Genomic DNA, 18478 nt, shown 5'->3' with positions numbered 1-18478 from the left:
ACAATAACACCTGTGGTCAGGTACCCTTGCAGGTCGTCTAGCATGCAGACCACACTCAAGTAAATGGTTTACGAAGGTCTGACGTGACACTTGGGTAGCTCTCACCTCCCTTAAATGTGCCTGGAGCTGTGTGGCATTCATCAACCGGTTCCGCAGGGCATTGTCCACAATGAAGCGGCCACCAGTGTGGGATGTGGCTAAAGGACGGCCACTTCTATGCCTTTCTGTGACTCTTCCAGTCTCTCTGTATCTCTGTTGCAACCTTCTGATAACACTCTGTGACACCACTTCAGTCTGAGAACATCCTGCTTGAAAACTCGCAATGGCAAGGTACGGTTGACCAATTGTTAGGTGTCGTCTTAGTCTCATGATGTCAAAATGTGAACAGCATGATGAGGATCACTGTTTAAACAACAATTCTAATGGAACCAGGAAAATTATTGGGTGATTCATAGATCAAACACCTGTTGTGAATTTTTCCGTTAAGCTCCTTGTTAGAGAACAGCAAGTTGTGCAAAAAGTACGGAAACATTGAACAGTTGGACATGGGCATTCAAAAGTTTAGAGAAGGTGACATTAAGTTCACCTGTAAAGGTCAGAGTGAATTTTAGGTTCATCTTGAATTTTCACTCACAAGCCAAACATATCCCTAACTTTTTGTGAGTAGATAGATAGATAGATGATAAATAGACTCATAAAAAAAAACTAATACAAAAGCTCTAGGGAATAAAACCAGACATTAACTCTTATGTACTAATAGGGTTAAAATAACCAATTTTATGTATACAATGTGCATCCTCTTTAACCTATTACTATTTGTCAAAGATCTCTGGGTTACAATACTGGGATCATGGCATCAAATATATAGCTTTAGGCTACTCAGCCTTGCCCTGCTACGGAGCAAAATATCTGCATTATTTGAAAAAAAAAAGTCAAAGGTTATCCTCCAAGAAGTGATAAGAAATCCTTAAATATCACAAATGCTAAATCTCTTCCGGCAGGTGACCATTTGCTGCAGAGTAAGGGGGCAGTCACTGGCTAAGGTTATGGGTAGAACGATAACATACATTTTTCTCCTTTTCTTTAAACCTGCAGAAGATCTGAATCACTTTTAGCCAAATAATTATTACGGTATGTAGAACGTGTTATTTTTCCAATGCAAATCAACATATGCTGATTTTTTTGAACTGATGTGCACAAAACATACCCTTGAATAGCATATGAACATAAAAATGTAAAAATAATGTAAAAAAAAAAAAATATATATATATATATATATATATATACACTCACCTAAAGAATTATTAAGAACACCATACTAATACGGTGTTGGACCCCCTTTTGCCTTCAGAACTGCCTTAATTCTACGTGGCATTGATTCCACAAGGTGCTGATAGCATTCTTTAGAAATGTTGGCCCATATTGATAGGATAGCATCTTGCAGTTGATGGAGATTTGAGGGATGCACATCCAGGGCACGAAGCCCCCGTTCCACCACATCCCAAAGATGCTCTATTGGGTTGAGATCTGGTGACTGTGGGGGCCATTTTAGTACAGTGAACTCATTGTCATGTTCAAGAAACCAATTTAAAATGATTCGAGCTTTGTGACATGGTGCATTATCCTGCTGGAAGTAGCCATCAGAGGATGGATACATGTTCTCATTCTGTTTACGCCAAATTTGGACTCTACCATTTGAATGTCTCAACATTGACTCATCAGACCAGGCAACATTTTTCCAGTCTTCAACAGTCCAATTTTGGTGAGCTCGTGCAAATTGTAGCCTCTTTTTCCTATTTGTAGTGGAGATGAGTGGTACCCGGTGGGGTCTTCTGCTGTTGTAGCCCATCCACCTCAAGGTTGTGCATGTTGTGGCTTCACAAATTCTTTGCTGCAGACCTCGGTTGTAACGAGTGGTTATTTCAGTCAACGTTGCTCTTCTATCAGCTTGAATCAGTCGGCCCATTCTCCTCTGACCTCTAGCATCCACAAGGCATTTTTGCCCACAGGACTGCCGCATACTGGATGTTTTTCCCTTTTCACACCATTCTTTGCAAACCCTAGTAATGGTTGTGCGTTAAAAACTCCCAGTAACGGAGCAGATTGTGAAATACTCAGACCGGCCCGTCTGGCACCAACAACCATGCCACGCTCAAAATTGCTTAAATCACCTTTCTTTCCCATTCTGACATTCAGTTTGGAGTTCAGGAGATTGTCTTGACCAGGACCACACCCCTAAAGGCATTGAAGCAACTGCCATGTGATTGGTTGACTAGATAATTGCATTAATGAGAAATAGAACAGGTGTTCCTAATAATTCTTTAGGTGAGTGTATATATCAATATATGTATGTATATATATATATATATATATATATATATATTTATTTATTTATTAGTAATTTAGACGTTAGAGCAATAGTGGGAGGTTTTTTTTTATGATTGCAATACTAAAAGTGTGAACTAGCATAGTAGCATGTATTGGACTGAAGTTATTTTGCATAAACGGCATCCATAATGAAATACATAATCCGACATGCCAAAAGATACATAGATGTGAATGGGGACCACTTTCAGCATCTTTTGTGACTTGTGGGTAATAAAAAAAAAACAATCTGCTTACTCGGTGGGCTACTTTTTTGCGGGTCACCCTATAGAATAGTACGAGTATTGCGGTGATAAGGAAAATAATGAGGCAATAGATTTCATTTTTCAAACTAATCAAATTCATTACGAATTGTCCTCCACAAGTGTAAACATTACATTTGTGAAAATGAATGAGGCATGGATCCTTGAGGATGGCAACTGTTAAACAGGCTGTTTGTTACCACCCGTTACCATCCTTTTCCCCATAGCCATATATGTTGCGGTCTTGGCATTAAAGGGAATGCGTCATCAGAAAATGAACTGTTGTTATAATGTTTAAAAAAAAATAATGTTTAGAAAAAAAAAGAAAATGATTACTGAAATCATACATTTCTATTAGAAAAATAGCTCTAAAGTGGCCCATTTTGAGCCTTAGCAATGCTCCTCTGTCTTCTGTTTACATAACAGTGGAGACTTTCACTGACTGTGTTATGTAAACAGAAGACAGAGGAGCGTTGCTAAGGCTCAAAATGGGCCACTTTAGAACTATTTTCTAATAGAAATGTATGATTTCAGTAATTAAAGTATATTACAAAAATGGTAAGTATCACTGCCCCTATACATTACACAGCATTTACACTTTAATGGGGCTTTACAATTTATTTTTGTACTAACCAGAAGAAAAGCAGGACTGACATATTTCCAGCATAGCCTCCAGTAAAGACCAGGCTTAAAGCCAAGCATCCTGTAAATGTCATCACTAAACCGGTCCACACCTGAACGAAAAGCACATACATGTCATGATAATACGGTGGATTGTGGATGAACAAGAATATGGTACAATAAAAAAGAAAATGATTCATTTGGTTATGACCTTGTTCACATTTGTAGACTCTTTTCGGCTTTAAAGAGCATCTGTCGGCAGGGTCAACCCTATTAAACCAGGATTACTGCCTGGTAGGGTTGCTCCTACTGATTAAAAAGATACCTCTCTTGTGAAAATCAGTAGCCGCATTTCAAAGAAATAAGACTTTTATTCTTAATAGAAATGAGAGCTACAGTGCACTGAGGGGTGGGGCCAGCACTGAAAAGTTGAGGGGCTAGGTCCTCCCCCTGGTTCACTGAAGCCCTCATTATCAATAAGAATATTCCCACCAACACCGCCACAGATTTTCACAAAACAGGTATTATTTTAATCAGCAGAATCAATTCTACCAGGCTGTATACCTTACTTAATTGGGTTGATCCTGCTGACACCAAGAATTATAGAGTCTACAGCATTATTCACATCAGAAGCCCCAACAGAAACCTCATAAACCCCATTTAAGCAACTGGGGTCCATGTAGATTTGTTGGTGTCTGTTCAAAATGGATCCTGTATAGCTTTCATGGCTCCAGAAACTGATGCCATAGTATTATTCTGAACGGGTCCTAAATTATGGACAGAACAACAAAGAGTTTTTCAAAGAAGAAAAATCAATGCATATAATACAAATTTGAGAAAAATATCTAGTTATTCACATAAATCTATGAGCAGAGGTTAATTTTGGGGCAAAGTGGAATCTGATTGGTTGCTATGGGCGACTAAGCCAGTGTTCTTTACACCAGTCTTGATAAATCTCCCTCTTTCTTTTCCTGCTCATTAGTTCCATTTTTGGTTGGGGAATATATGAGGGTCTGGGCTTAAAGGGGTATTCCATCTCGGACATTGGGGGCATATCGATCCCACAGGAAAGATTGGAGGGTGGCTCAGCATGCGTGGTGCGCCCTCCGGCACTTTGCAGGCTCTGTTCTAAGGGCTCATGCCAGTATACTGGCCGTTTTTTTAGTTCAGTATGCGGTACATATACTGAACTATTCATTTCAATGGTTCAGAAAAAAAAAGTGGTGTCTCCGCGTGCATTCCGTTTCAGTATTTCCGTATTTCCGTACCGTGAAAAGATAGAACATGTCCTATTCTTGTCCGCAAATCACGGTGCTTGGCTCCATTCAAGTCTACGGGTCAGCAAAAAAAATGGAACACATACGGAAATGCATCCGTATGTCTTCTGTATCCGTTCCGTTTTTGCTGAACCATCTATTCAAAATGTTATGCCCAGCCCAATTTTTTCTATGTAATTACTGTATACTGTATATGGCATACGGAAAAACGGAATGGAAAGGAAACGTAAACACAACGGAAACAAAAAATGGAACAACGGATCCGTAAAAAAACGGACTGCAAAACACTGAAAAAGCCATACTGTCATGTGCATGAGTCCTAAGTATAGCTGCGAATCCCAGAGGTGGGACCTGTTCCTATCAGACATTGGGAACATATCCTAACGATATGGCCGAAAAGTCCTAGATGGGAATACCCCTTTAACCCTTTCTACCCCAGAGTTTTTTTTTTTGTTTTTGCATTTTTGTTTTGCGCTCCCTGCGTTCCCAGAGCCATAACTTTTTTATTTTTCCATTCACATAGCCGTATGATTTTTATTTATTTTTTTGCGGGATAAATTGTACTTTCCAAAGCCACCATAGTGGGAAGGGGGGTAACAATTCCTAATGGGGTGAAATTGGGAAAAAAAAGCAATTCCGCCACAGTTTTACAGGTTTTTTATTTACAGTGTTCGATGTGCAATAAAACTGACCAGTTACTTTCATTCCACAGGTCAGTACAAATCCGGTGATACCTTATATGTCTAGTGTGTTTTGACAGTGATAAAATAATAAATAAGTTGGAAGAAATCAGTTTTATTTTTTACATTTTTGTAATTATGTGTACGGAGCTGTATGGGGGCTCATTTTTGCGGGGAAATTTGTACTTTTCATTGATACTATTCTGGGGTGTGTATGACATTTTGATCACTTTTTATTTTTTTGGTAGAAAACGACGTGACCAAAAAAGGCAAATCGACGATTTTGATGCTTTTTTCCATTTCTCCGTTTGCCATATGGGGAATATATTTTTATATTTTTATACTATGGGCGTTGTTTATGATGTGTATTTTTTTTTAGTTTTTTAGTTCTTTTATTTTGGGGAAAGGGGGGTGATTTGAATTTATTTATTTTTTATATATATTTTTTTTACACTGTTTTCTAGTTTCCATAGGGAACTATAACAAGCAATCATTAGAATGCTATTCTCATAGACCCCAATGCATTAGAATTGGAGTCTATGAGAAAATTACTAGTTTCCTATGGACCCCTATTACAGGCAAGGGCTTCATAGGAAATACTATGCAGCAGCCTCCTGACATTCTCTATGACAGGGACTGCTGCACACAAGCTCCGGCTCCTCCGATCGCCGCACAGGGGATCCGGCACATTACCGGAAGCGTGCGCTTCCGGTACTTTGCCCGCTCAGATGCCATGGTCAGGATTGACCACAGCATCTGAAGTGTAAAATGTCTGCGACCAGCATTACTAGTATGGCACTGGTCGGGAAGGGGTTAAGAGTACGGCCACACGGTCAGGTTTCTCCATGCAGTTTTGAAATCCTAAATTAGAAGTGGATCATAAGGCCTCTTTCACACGAGCGTGACGGATTAGGTCCGGATGCGTTCAGGATGCGTTCAGTGAAACTCGCAACATTTTGCAAACAAGTTCAGTCAGTTTTGTCTGCAATTGCGTTCAGTTGTTCAGTTTTTTCCACGTGGGTGCAATCCGTTTTTATGCATTATTTAAGCGCGTGATAAAAAACTGAAGGTTTACAAACAACATCTAGCAACCATCAGTGAAAAACGTATTGCATACGCACTTGCTTCCGGATGCAATGCGTTTTTCACTGAAGCCCCATTCACTTCTATGGGGCCAGGGCTGCGCGAAAAACGCAGAATATAGAACATGCTGCGTTTTTCACGCAACGCAGAACTGATGCGTGAAAAAAAAAACGCTCATGTACACAGACTATGAATAGGTAAGGATTCAGTGCGGGTGCTATGCGTTCACGTCACGCATTGTACTCACGCGGAAAACTCGCTCGTGTGAAAGGGGCCTAAGAGGGGGAGAGAGTATAAAGGACATGTATGATATCTACTCTTTTCTGAATTCACTCCTGGTATTGGCTTCCAAAACTGCATCAGAAAACCTGAACGTGTGGCCACCCCCTTACAGGGTCCTCTAGCAGACAGAGCAGAGGGGGGAAGCCCATGCTGCAGTCAGTTGTCTTACAGCCAGACAAAGGGTGCTGAGGTAAAGGAGGGGGGACATAGCTGATCTCCTGGGACAGATAGAGAAAATGTCTTTATACATTTCTCAGTTTACCTTGAAATATGAGCCAAAATGGATCAAAGAAGATGAAGCGATTAAGGGAGAATTTCTCAATCTATTCAAAAACTTTCAAACTTTAAACATAGTTAGGACCATCAGTGAATGAGATCACCATAATGATTTTGCTTAAAAGGGGAAGGCGCTCTAGTATCTAATGGGTGGGGGTCCGACACCCAGGACCCCCGTCGATCAGCTGTTTGAGGGAGTAGCACCGCGGCCTTCTCCTTGCTCACCAAACACATACATTGTATAGCGGCTATGCTTGGTATCGCAGCTCAGGCCCGTTCACTTCTATAGGGCCGAGCTGCCCCTAGGCCATGTGACCGATGAATGTGTCGTCACTGGCCTAGGGAAAGCTAGAGAAGGTTGCAACGCTATTGCAAGCACCGCTGCCTTCTCAAACAGGTGTTGGACCCCCATGGATCAGACACTGATCCCCTATGCAGAGGATAAGTCATCAGTAAAAAAAAACTCTGAAAACGTCTATAACGGGCCCTTTTTTCTATGCAGACATATTGTAAGACCCCTTTTCTCACATACACATTGAAATCACCCACAACTGTAGGAAATTCAAAACGGCATCATATGCATCATTGAAAATTTTGGCCTAGTTCTAGCGTGGTCCTCTCACAAAGGCGGTGCTTGAAGTGATTGTACTGTACATGCATACATGCAAAAAGAAAGGGCACAACTGTGCATGCATGTACAGTGCTGCCCAAAATTATTCATACCCCTGGCAAATTTTGACTTAAAGTTACTTTTATTCAATCAGCAAGTAATTTTTTGACGGGAAATGACATAGGTGTCTCCCAAAAGATAATAAGACGATGTACAAGAGGCATTATTGTGGGGAAAACATTTCTCAGCTTTTATTTACATTTCAGCAAAAAGTGTCCAGTTGGCGTAAAAAAGGAGAAGCCTTCAAACCAAAGAACACCATCCCCACTGTCAAACATGGTGGTGGGAAACTAATGCTTTGGGGGGGGTTTTCAGCCAATGGACCAGGGAACCTAATCACAGTAAACGGCACCATGAAAAAAGAGCAATACATGAGGATTCGCAACGACAACATCAGGCAGTCTGCAGAGAAACTTGGCCTTGGGCACCAGTGGACATTTCAGCATGACAATGACCCAAAACACACAGCAAACGTGGTGAAGAAATGGTTAGCAGACAACAACATTAACGTTTTGGAGAGGCCCAGCCAGAGTCCAGACTTGAATCCAATTGAGAATCTGTGGAAGGAGCTAAAGATCAGGGTGATGGCAAGAAGACCCTCCAACCTGAAAGATTTGGAGCTCATTGCTAAAGATGAATGGGCAAAAATACCTGTGGAGACATGCAAAAAGCTGGTCTGCAATTATAGGAAGCGTTTGATTGCTGTAATATCCAATAAAGGCTTTTCTATTGATTATTGAGAAGGGTACAAATAATTTCGGACTGGAAACTTTTTGCTCAATTGTAAATAAAAGCTGAGAAATGTTTTTTCCACAATAATGCCTCTTGTACATAGTTTTATTATCCTTTGGGAGACACCTATGTCATTTCCCATCAAAAAATTACTTGCTGGTTGAATAAAAGTAACTAAGTCAAAATTTGCCAGTGGTATGAATAATTTTGGGCAGCACTGTATATGTGTGCATACATATTACCCAGGCAAACATGGAATTTAATGTATGTTCAGCAAGTTTCTGGGTTAATCAAGGTTGATAACTATGAGCTGGATGATTGTCTATCCAACAGCTATTATTCTGGATTTCAGGAAACATAGGCAGGGGCTAATTTTTGAACTCCCGCCTAGAGTTTAGCTGTGTCTCTGGAAGCCCCGTCCATCAGCAGCCTCCATTTACTTACATTGGGGATGGAGTACATATGAGCTAGTTCCCCTGTCTGGCTCCAGTGTATGTGATCGGAGGCCGCTGATAGATGGGACCCGTCCATCAGCAGCCCTTTTGAAAGTGCAGGAAGCCGGTGAGAGGACCTACAAGTAGACATAAATTAGGTGTATTAAACCATCCGACATTGGCGCCAATGGTTTAATATTACCCAATACTAGCACTGTTCCTAGCACATGTACAATCCCTTTAAAGGGTTTGTATAGGATTAGAAAAACAGTGTTGCTTTCTTCCAAAAACAGCACTACATCTGTCCACAGGTTGTGTGGGGTACTGCAACTCAGCTGCAGTCACTTCAATGGCCTTGTACTGCACTACCAGACACAACCTATGGACAGCTACGCAACAGGAAAACTCGTATAAAGGTCAATGCTGATTTTTTTTGCAGAGCAGAAGAAAAGTATAAAGGAATATACTATACCATAAAACCATGACACTCCAACGGCCTCTATTAACACAGCAAACAAAATGGATGTCCCTGCAGCAAATGTATCCAGAAGAGTGACTACATAGATCCCACCCTGTAATTATATGTAAAATATACATACTGTATAACATGTATTTTTAAGAAGTATGTTATATAACAGGTTACTAAAAAAGTTTGTGAAGACTAGTAGAAATGCACATAAAAACACCATACACCAAAAGTCTTGTCTATATACAGTTGCAAGAAAAAGTATGTGAACCCTTTGGAATGATATGGATTTCTGCACAAATTGGTCATAAAATGTGATCTGATCTTCATCTAAGTCACAACAATAGACAATAACAGTCTGCTTAAACTAATAACACACAAAGAATTAAATGTTACCATGTTTTTATTGAACACACCATGTAAACATTCATAGAGCAGGTGGAAAAAGTATGTGAACCCCTAGACTAATGACATCTCCAAGAGCTAATTGGAGTGAGGTGTCAGCCAACTGGAGTCCAATCAATGAGATGAGATTGGAGGTGTTGGTTACAGCTGCCCTGCCCTATAAAAAACACACACCAGTTCTGGGTTTGCTTTTCACAAGAAGCATCGCCTGATGTGAATGATGCCTCGCACAAAAGAGCTCTCAGAAGACCTACGATTAAGAATTGTTGACTTGCATAAAACTGGAAAGGGTTATAAAAGTATCTCCAAAATCCTTGCTGTTCATCAGTCCACGGTAAGACAAATTGTCTATAAATGGAGAAAGTTCAGCACTGCTGCTACTCTCCCTGGCCGTCCTGTAAAGATGACTGCAAGAGCACAACGCAGACTGCTCAATGAGGTGAACAAGAAGTCCTAGAGTGTCAGCTAAAGACTTACAAAAGTCTCTGGCATATGCTAACATCCCTGTTAGCGAATCTACGATACGTAAAACACTAAACAAGAATGGATTTCATGGGAGGATGCCACAGAAGAAGCCACTGCTGTCCAAAAAAAACATTGCTGCACGTTTATAGTTTGCACAAGAGCACCTGGATGTTCCACAGCAGTACTGCACCAACATTTTTTACGGACAAATTAGAAAACTTTAATAAATGATGACTGTGAGCTGTAAAATGTTGAAAATTACCACCAAACTAATCTAGCAAAGTACCATCAGCCTAAAAACAAAATCACAGACACATCTATTTTTTTTTCATGGACACAGGAAAAAAAATTGCCTTTTTTTTACGGATTGTCCAGAAATTTCTAGACAGTTGGCAACCCTTACATCAGTGAATAAAGAGCTTCTTGTTGCTCATTATAAACTGGATTAATTAGCGATTGCTCTTCATTTAAAGTGGATAGAATTTTGATTACTTACATTTGTTATACACAGCAAAGCGAAGAGGAACGTAATAACCGCAACTAAGAAAGTAAAGAGCTTCCGGTGTTTCTTCAAAATAGCAAAGTCATCTGCTAAGCCAGTGATGACTGCCTCCATCCCACCCATCTGCACAGCAAAAACAGCAAATACAAAAAGTATAAATGACTTTGTATATTCAACATATACAGTACCAAAGTGTTTCAGCGCATCTCGACACTCTGTCAAACAGAAATATCATTGGTTTCTCTCCCTTTCAGAGGCCGGTATGTTAAAGGGGTTGTCCCACAAAAAAAAAATAGTATGCAGTGTTCAAACCAGCGCCTGAATCTTAATACTTTTCCAATTGCATGTAATTTCAACTTTAGTATAGCCACTGAGTTATTCACTGAAATACATCTGTAGAGTGCCACCTGCTGTTTGACCTTTTCCTAGTCTCTCTGTCCACCTTGCTAAGGTGGATGGACATGCTCAATACAATCCTTCAACTGCCTCCTGAGCTGTGATAGGGAGAGAACTGCAGCAGAGAGGACATGCCCCCCTAAGCTGCCAGCTCGATATAAATCTAGCTGAGCAATTGGAGGAAAGAAGGGTTCAATCTCTGGTTCCATGTGAGGTACAGGGATGGTTCTAACGGCGTCAGATTGCCATTTTTTACGTTAAACATGGGATAACCCTTTTAAGCAACTCCTCTACATCTGTTCTTCTAGAATATGTTGAGTGCACTTCTAGGGAAAATAGTGGGTAGCCACGCTCATAGTAATATATTCACTCTTCTGGAATCTGGGCTATTGAGGAGCTATGAGCAGGGCTATAGAGAGACTATAAAACTACTCCTGAAAGTGTGGGCTACTACTAGGACATGGTTGAAGGTAAAGGGCTCACTTACATTTACGCCTCTTTGGCATAATCTGCACCTACAAAGGTTAGATGATATTGCAGCTGACACATTCTGGCAAAAAAATAAAATCTTGTATATCTCACAGGTAGTAAAGGATAGAGAGATTAAGTCATTTATAGAGATATCACATAATATAGAAAATGTTTCATGGTTTAGATATTTTCAACTGCGTTCAGCATTATCCAGTTTGGACGATAAATCGGTGTTGGATATAGATAGTTCATCTTTTTTGAACGATTGGGTAGGGGGGGACACTGCCTAGATTGAAGATTTCAAATATATATAAGTTATTACTTAAGGCACGATTTAGTGATACACAATCACCAGGACAAAGAGCGTGGGAGATGGATTGTCCGAACATACAAGTAGAAGGGTGGGAGAATATTTTTGGGAATTTAGGGTCACTATCCCAGAACTTTAACCATGTTCTAGTACATTTTAATATTTGTCATAGATTATATGTTACCCCTTTATGGATGAATAAATGTGGGCTAAGAGACACCTCTAATTGCCCTAAATGTGATACTTCAGGTGCGGATTATCTTCATATGATCTGGACCTGCCCAGAACTTATAAAATACTGGAATAGTATTAACAACTTTATCCGCTATAAATTAAAAATACGAATTCCTCTCGAACCACAAGTGTTTGTGCTTAATGATTTCTCCAAAATAAATAACCATAAGTATCAAAAGATTTTCCTAGGTAGAATACTGATGTTGGCCAGAGTTTTGGTCAGTCGGACTTGGTTTGCTCGATGTATTCCAGAGATGAATACATGGATAAACCTAATTAACAAGGTAAAAAATTATGAGAAAATTATGTACAAACAGAGGGAAGCTGAGGAGAAGTGGACTAAGATATGGGGCGGTTGGAGGATTTGATCAGTTTGCATAATTGTTTCCTTTTTTGTTTTTTTTTTTGTTTTTTTTTGTTTTTTTTTTTGTTTGTTTTTGTTTTGACGCACCACAGGTATGGGGAGGGGGAAAGGAAAATGAAAAAAAACTCTTTTTGTACTGTAATTTGTTTTAACATCTTAAGTAATAAAGATAATTAATTCAAAAAAAAAAAAGAATATGTTGAGCTAGTAGGGTATGGTAAGCTAATCTATTTTTCATTCCGCGTGATAATATATAATACAACTCTCATCTTTGTGGAGCTACAAGTCTCTACTAAAAACAATGTATCGCCATGAAAAGGAAATGTGTCATCAGTAAATGACCAATTGTTTAAATCACTTTTTTATGTTAAATGTTTTTTTTTAAATGTTCATGATGTTTTGTTTTCACTTTTTTTTTTGCTCAGCAGTCATCTCATTATCATCATAGGCATTGGAAGACAACACCTCTATTATAAAGATGAGGGAAGATCGCAAATTGACAGTTGGTGATGAGGACACTGCAGCTCCTCCTCCCTCCTCCCCTAGCCATGCACAGTTACCTCTGCACAGAGCATGCAAATCTCACTCTCCCATAGAGGCCAATCAGTCATTTTCTGACTTAGATTGCTTTTCACCAGATCAGCTTCCTGGATGGACGGCTGTCTTTTTTCAGCCTTACAAGCTATGTTACTACCGTATATAGAAACCGATTTTGAAAAATGTTTAAGTATATATTTTAAATAAAATTAAAATAAATACAAGTGATACATTCCATTTAAAAGGGGGGTGGTCACACAGAAATGATCTGTATAGGCGATAAATAATGGATTATGAGGCGTTTGACTGTGGAACTCCTGTAATCTCTAAAATGAGGAGTCCCCAAGACCCCTCTCTTAATGGAGTGTGTTCCATTGACTTCTAAGAGGCTGACTTAGACCAACATGTGCTCTACCACTCCATTCAGAGAGAGGACCTGGGCGCCCTTATTCTCTGGATCATAGAGGGTCCTGGTGGTCGGACCCCCCGCCATCTGTTAGTTAACACCTATCCTGTGGATAATTTTTATGTGCTATGACATGGCAGGAAGCGTTTGTGTGGTTGGATTTATGTGGCTTGCATACAGAGACAGTCTTTGCGCACCTGTAAACATGGCTGAATAGATAATTAAGATTAAGATCGAGTCATAATGGTCAGATTAAATTTTGTGAATTTCTGCAGCTGAAAAGGAACGCATATATTCCTAATAATGTAGTAGGGTACCCATTATGGTGTCCTGACTCTTTCATAAAGGGGTTATCCCATGACTAATGTAAAAAAATGAAAATCAGACATCAGATAGTACATGACAATCTCTTTCTAACAAAGCTAGAACCAGCCCTGTACCTCCCATGGATCCAGAGATCTCCCAATCATTGCTCTGCTAGATTTATATCAAGCTGAAAGCTCAAGGGGAGTGTCTTTTCTGCCGCAGCTCAGGGGGCGTGTCCATGCTCTCCCTATCACAACTCAGGAGGTGTGTCCATGCATTCCTTATCACAGCTCAGGAGGTGTGTCCATGCTCTCCCTATCACAGCTCAGGGGGCGTGTCCATGTCCATCCCTATCACAACTCAGGAGGTGTGTCCATGCTCTCCCTATCACAACTCAGGGGGCAGTGGAAGGATGAAACTGAGCATGTGCGGCCATCTCAGTAAGCAGGTCAAAGAAATAAGAAACAGCAGGTGGCGCTATACAGATTTTATTGAATAACTCAGCGGTTATGCTAAAAAATTTTATTAGATACAATTACAAAATTACAAAAGTATTCAGATGCAGGTGCTGGTTTGAAAATGGTAAAATATTTTCTGTGGGACAACCCCTTTAATGGAAGATGTCACAGAAAAGAAGGATCAGGCAGTTGGATTTCAACATGCCCAGCCCAATCCTTTGTTCTCAGAGGAGATGTCACCTTCAGAGGTGCCTGGCAGAGGCTCATTCCATGTGCATGTGTATTGGGGGTCTATAGGAATAGCTGTCAGCTGAATGGCATCACTTGTGAAATTATTGACATAGTAAATGGTGGTAGATACATAGACTGTTCTCAGGTATACTCACAGCACTGTCAATGCCAAGTGTGATCAACATAATGAAAAATATTACAGCCCAAACTGTTGATCCTTGAAGGGTAGAAATAGCTTCTGGGTATATAATGAACACAAGTCCGGGTCCTGTAAAAATAAAAAAATAAAAATAGTTTCAAAGGCATAGAAATGTAGGACCAAGATAGTAAAAAGTGATACATAAAAGCTACAGAAGTAGCGTAGCTTGGCCATTTGCATAGCTCACATTCACTACAATTGGAGTTATGGAAATAACAGAGTACTGGCCCGCTCAGCTGTTTCCATAAGCCCACCCATGTGGCGCTTAGTCCCATCTCACTGTGTAAACAGTGAGATGGGACACCCCCTTTAAGGGCCACACAGGCTTACAAATCATACATTTCATATGCAGTAAAACGGACCTATTACCTTCATTCTGCAGGTCAGTATGATTACAGCAACACCATAATTTTATATGTATATTCATTAAATTTACCTGTACAGTATATTAATACTTAAAACTTTTTTATAAATTTTTTGGATAGACATATTCTGATCCCCCAGATCTTATATTTATATGTATGTCTAAGGGGAAAATCATAATTACAAGCTAATGTCCCCGAGGGACATTAAAAAGAAAGTAAAAAAAAAAAGTTGTTGAAAATATTTTTTAAAAATTCTAATAATTTTTTCCCCCCAAATTAAAAATAAAAAACAAAATTCATATCATTAGAAGTGTCGTATCCCAAAATGCCTGAACTATTAAAATATAAAAATATTTATCCCATGCGTTGAATGGTGTAAAGGAAAAAAAAATCTAAATGGCCACTATGCTGTGTTTTGTTGCTTCACCTACATCCTTCGGTGTATAGGCATGGTAACATGCTCCACTGCAGCCAATAAGGGGCCTCAGCAGTGCCATGCTGCTTGTGGCCACATCACTGCTGAAGCTAGTTATTGGATGCATGTGACTATGCCCATACACTGCCAGATGTAAACACTCCGGGTACCGGACATGGACACACTGGAGCCAGTGTGGAGGACCGGAGAGCAGGTAAGTATGAACCTTTTGTTTCAGGAGGCAGGCTGAAGGCATTAAATAATGGTAAATGTTATTCAAAAACCCCTTTAAAGAGGTCTTGTCAGCATGATCAATCTTGTTCAACCAGGAATGCTGCCTGTCCGGGTTGATCCTGCTGATTAAATTGATATCTGAATGGGAAAAATCCAGAGAAAACAGAGTTAAATTCCACGTGCAAATTAGGGCTTCAGTGCACCAACACAGGAAAACCGAGCAGTTGAGGTGCACAAGGGGCTAGGCTGTCCCCCCAGATGTACTGCCGCCCTAATTTACAAATGGAATTAAAATCTGCTTCCTCAGGATGAACACAACAGATTTTCACCATCCAGGTATCTTTTGGTCAGCAGGATCAATCCTAATAGGCAGTATACCTGTTCAATAAGAAAGATCCTGCTATCCTGCTGACGGGTCTTCTCTAAAGCTATATCAATAAATGTATACATCTTCAGATATATATATATATATATATATATATATATATATATATATATATAGTCCGCTAAAAATACCACAACAAATATGTCCATAAAATAGTGCCCATATGAATAGTGCCATACAGTGACCCCATGAATACTGTCCCATATTATCCAATATATTTAATTCTAATCTTAACCCCTCAGTGACTGCTAATATGGCTTTTTGCAGTGGTCATGAAGGGTCCTTATTCTATACCACCATGTTTTGTGGTTCTGTAGAAGAACAGCTCCATGTAGGCTCATGCACCCATGGGTCTGTCGCCTGTCTGACGCTGCCCCTTTCCCCCATTATGAGTCCAGCCACTCTTACCTCCTGTAATGGATAGACTTCTTGTCTGACCTGCTGTGCTCAGCTAAGCATATCAGACACAGTAGCTGACCATGAACAACCCTAACAATGATGACAGCTCAAGGTTCCTCCAAGTATGTACAGTACACCTATATTATACCGGCAAAAATAAGAGTCACCTTCATCATACCAGCCAAAGAGTTACTTACATCATATGGATCAAGCATGGAGTTACCTACATAATACCAACCAACCAGTCATCTACAGCACAGTGAACAAATAGTCACCTATATCATAATGGCTGAAAAAAGCTGCATTGTAGTGGCCAGTCACCTATACTATAGTGAACAAAGAATCACCTTTATCAAAATGGCCAAACAAATAGCCACCTGTAAGAGACTTACCTGTTCGGGCTCCAGTGGCGCGACGCACAGCCTCTGCACTGCTGCGCCGAGAGAGACGCATTGCTGAGCCATGCCCCCTGGTTATGCGACAGCATCCTTAGCAACAGTATGCAATGCTCTGTTTCTCTCCACAGTGGGCGTGGGCTGGAGGAGATTAGCAGTGGGTTGATTGCTCAGCTGCTCTATTCCTGTGTGCTAGTGTTTCTGACTCATGGAGCGCCTATCAGGTGCTGATCCAGGGACTCGGTTCTCTATTTAAACCCCTTCCTGGCCATAGACCAGTGTTAGCGATAGTCTATGACTCACTAGCTGTGTTCCTGGCCTGTGCTTATTGTATTGCTCGTTCCTCTGACTCTGGTTTGTCTTCTGACCACTCTCTGTCTCTCGTTTGGTACTCCGTTGTCCGTCTGGTTCTGATCTCAGCTTATCTTCTGACCACTCTCTCTGTCTCTCGTTGGGTACTGTATAGTTCGTCTGGTTCTGACCCATTTACGTACGACTCTGGTATTGTGTGTCTGTCTTAGTTGTTTGTCCATCTTTGCACTTAAAGACTATGTACACCTTTGGGGGCAATTTTTTTATTAGTGCATTGTACTCATTATGAGCTAAAAATTATTTTTTTAATTGGTCTTTATTAAAAAAATATATGGAGTCCTATCCTCTGTACAGAGGTGAAATGATATACTAGCAGGAGCTGTATTTTCTCCCTGCTCCATCAGGCAGGGAGCTGACAGGAACCTTAATGATAAGAATGTGGCTTAGGGCTCTTTCACACTTGCGTTGTCCGGATCCGGCGTGTACTCCATTTGCCGGAGGTGCCCGCTGGATCCGTAACACCGCAAGTGAACTGAAAGCATTTGAAGACTGATCCGTCTTCAAAATGCGTTCAGTGTTACTATGGCACCCAGGACTCTATTAAAGTCCTGGTTGCCATAGTAGTAGTGGGGAGCGGGGGAGCAATATACTTACCGTCCGTGCGGCTCCCGGGGCGCTCCAGAATGACGTCAGAGCGCCCCATGCGCATGGATGACGTGATCCATGCGATCACGTCATCCATGCGTGTGGGGCGCCCTGACGTCACTCTGAAGCGCCCCGGGAGCCGCACGGACGGTAAGTATACTGCTCCCCCGCTCCCCACTACACTTTACCATGGCAAACAGGACTTTAGCGTCCTGGCAGCCATGGTAACCATTCAGAAAAAGCTAAACGTAGGATCCGGTAATGCGCTGAAACGACGTTTAGCTTAAGGCCGGATCCGGATTAATGCCTTTCAATGGGCATTAATTCCGGATCCGGCCTTGCGGCAAGTGTTCAGGATTTTTGGCCGGAGCAAAAAGCGCAGCATGCTGCGGTATTTTCTCCGGCCAAAAAACGTTCCGGTCCTGAACTGAAGACATCCTGATGCATCCTGAACGGATTTCTCTCCATTCAGAATGCATTGGGATAATCCTGATCAGGATTTTTCCGGCATAGAGCCCCGACGACGGAACTCTATGGCGGAAAAGAAAAACGCAAGTGTGAAAGAGCACTTAAATAAGTGTTTATGACCTCTTAGTAATTTAGAGATAAGGGTTCACAAAGTGAAAGTAGGATGCACACAGCTAAAAAAATAGTTAACCCTTTGTGATAGAACGGCTCAATATTTTTAATAAAGACCAATCGAAAAAAAGATTTTTAGCCCCAAATGAGTAAAATGCAATCATAAAATAAATTGTCCCCAAAAATTGTCCCCAAAGGGACCATCGACCAGTTGCGGTCTAGCTATCTAGGACATGTACTGCAAGTAGGTAGGGAAAGTGGGCTGAGTTGTAGCCTTAGGGCTCACTGTCCTTGTCTGTCCCTACCTACAGTCGTAA

At 40.7% G+C, this 18478-nt stretch overlaps 1 protein-coding gene across 1 annotated transcript in view; it reads right to left on the bottom strand.

The window, feature by feature from the left end:
- SLC6A2 (solute carrier family 6 member 2) overlaps window positions 1–18478 on the bottom strand; it is a 185840-nt gene that overhangs the window by 12258 nt on the left and 155104 nt on the right. The window contains exons 9-12 of the mRNA XM_040409097.1: window positions 14389–14501; window positions 10515–10643; window positions 9155–9254; window positions 3261–3361 (exon numbers count right to left, since the gene is read on the bottom strand). Coding sequence (XP_040265031.1) covers window positions 3261–3361; window positions 9155–9254; window positions 10515–10643; window positions 14389–14501 — 443 coding nt within the window. The remainder of the gene's footprint in view (window positions 1–3260; window positions 3362–9154; window positions 9255–10514; window positions 10644–14388; window positions 14502–18478) is intronic.

The sequence above is a fragment of the Bufo bufo genome, chromosome 10 (assembly GCF_905171765.1).
Source record: "Bufo bufo chromosome 10, aBufBuf1.1, whole genome shotgun sequence".
NCBI classification, from domain to species: domain Eukaryota; kingdom Metazoa; phylum Chordata; class Amphibia; order Anura; family Bufonidae; genus Bufo; species Bufo bufo.
Note: the sequence above shows the minus strand (reverse complement) of the source record. Positions and strands in the feature narration are given on the sequence as shown.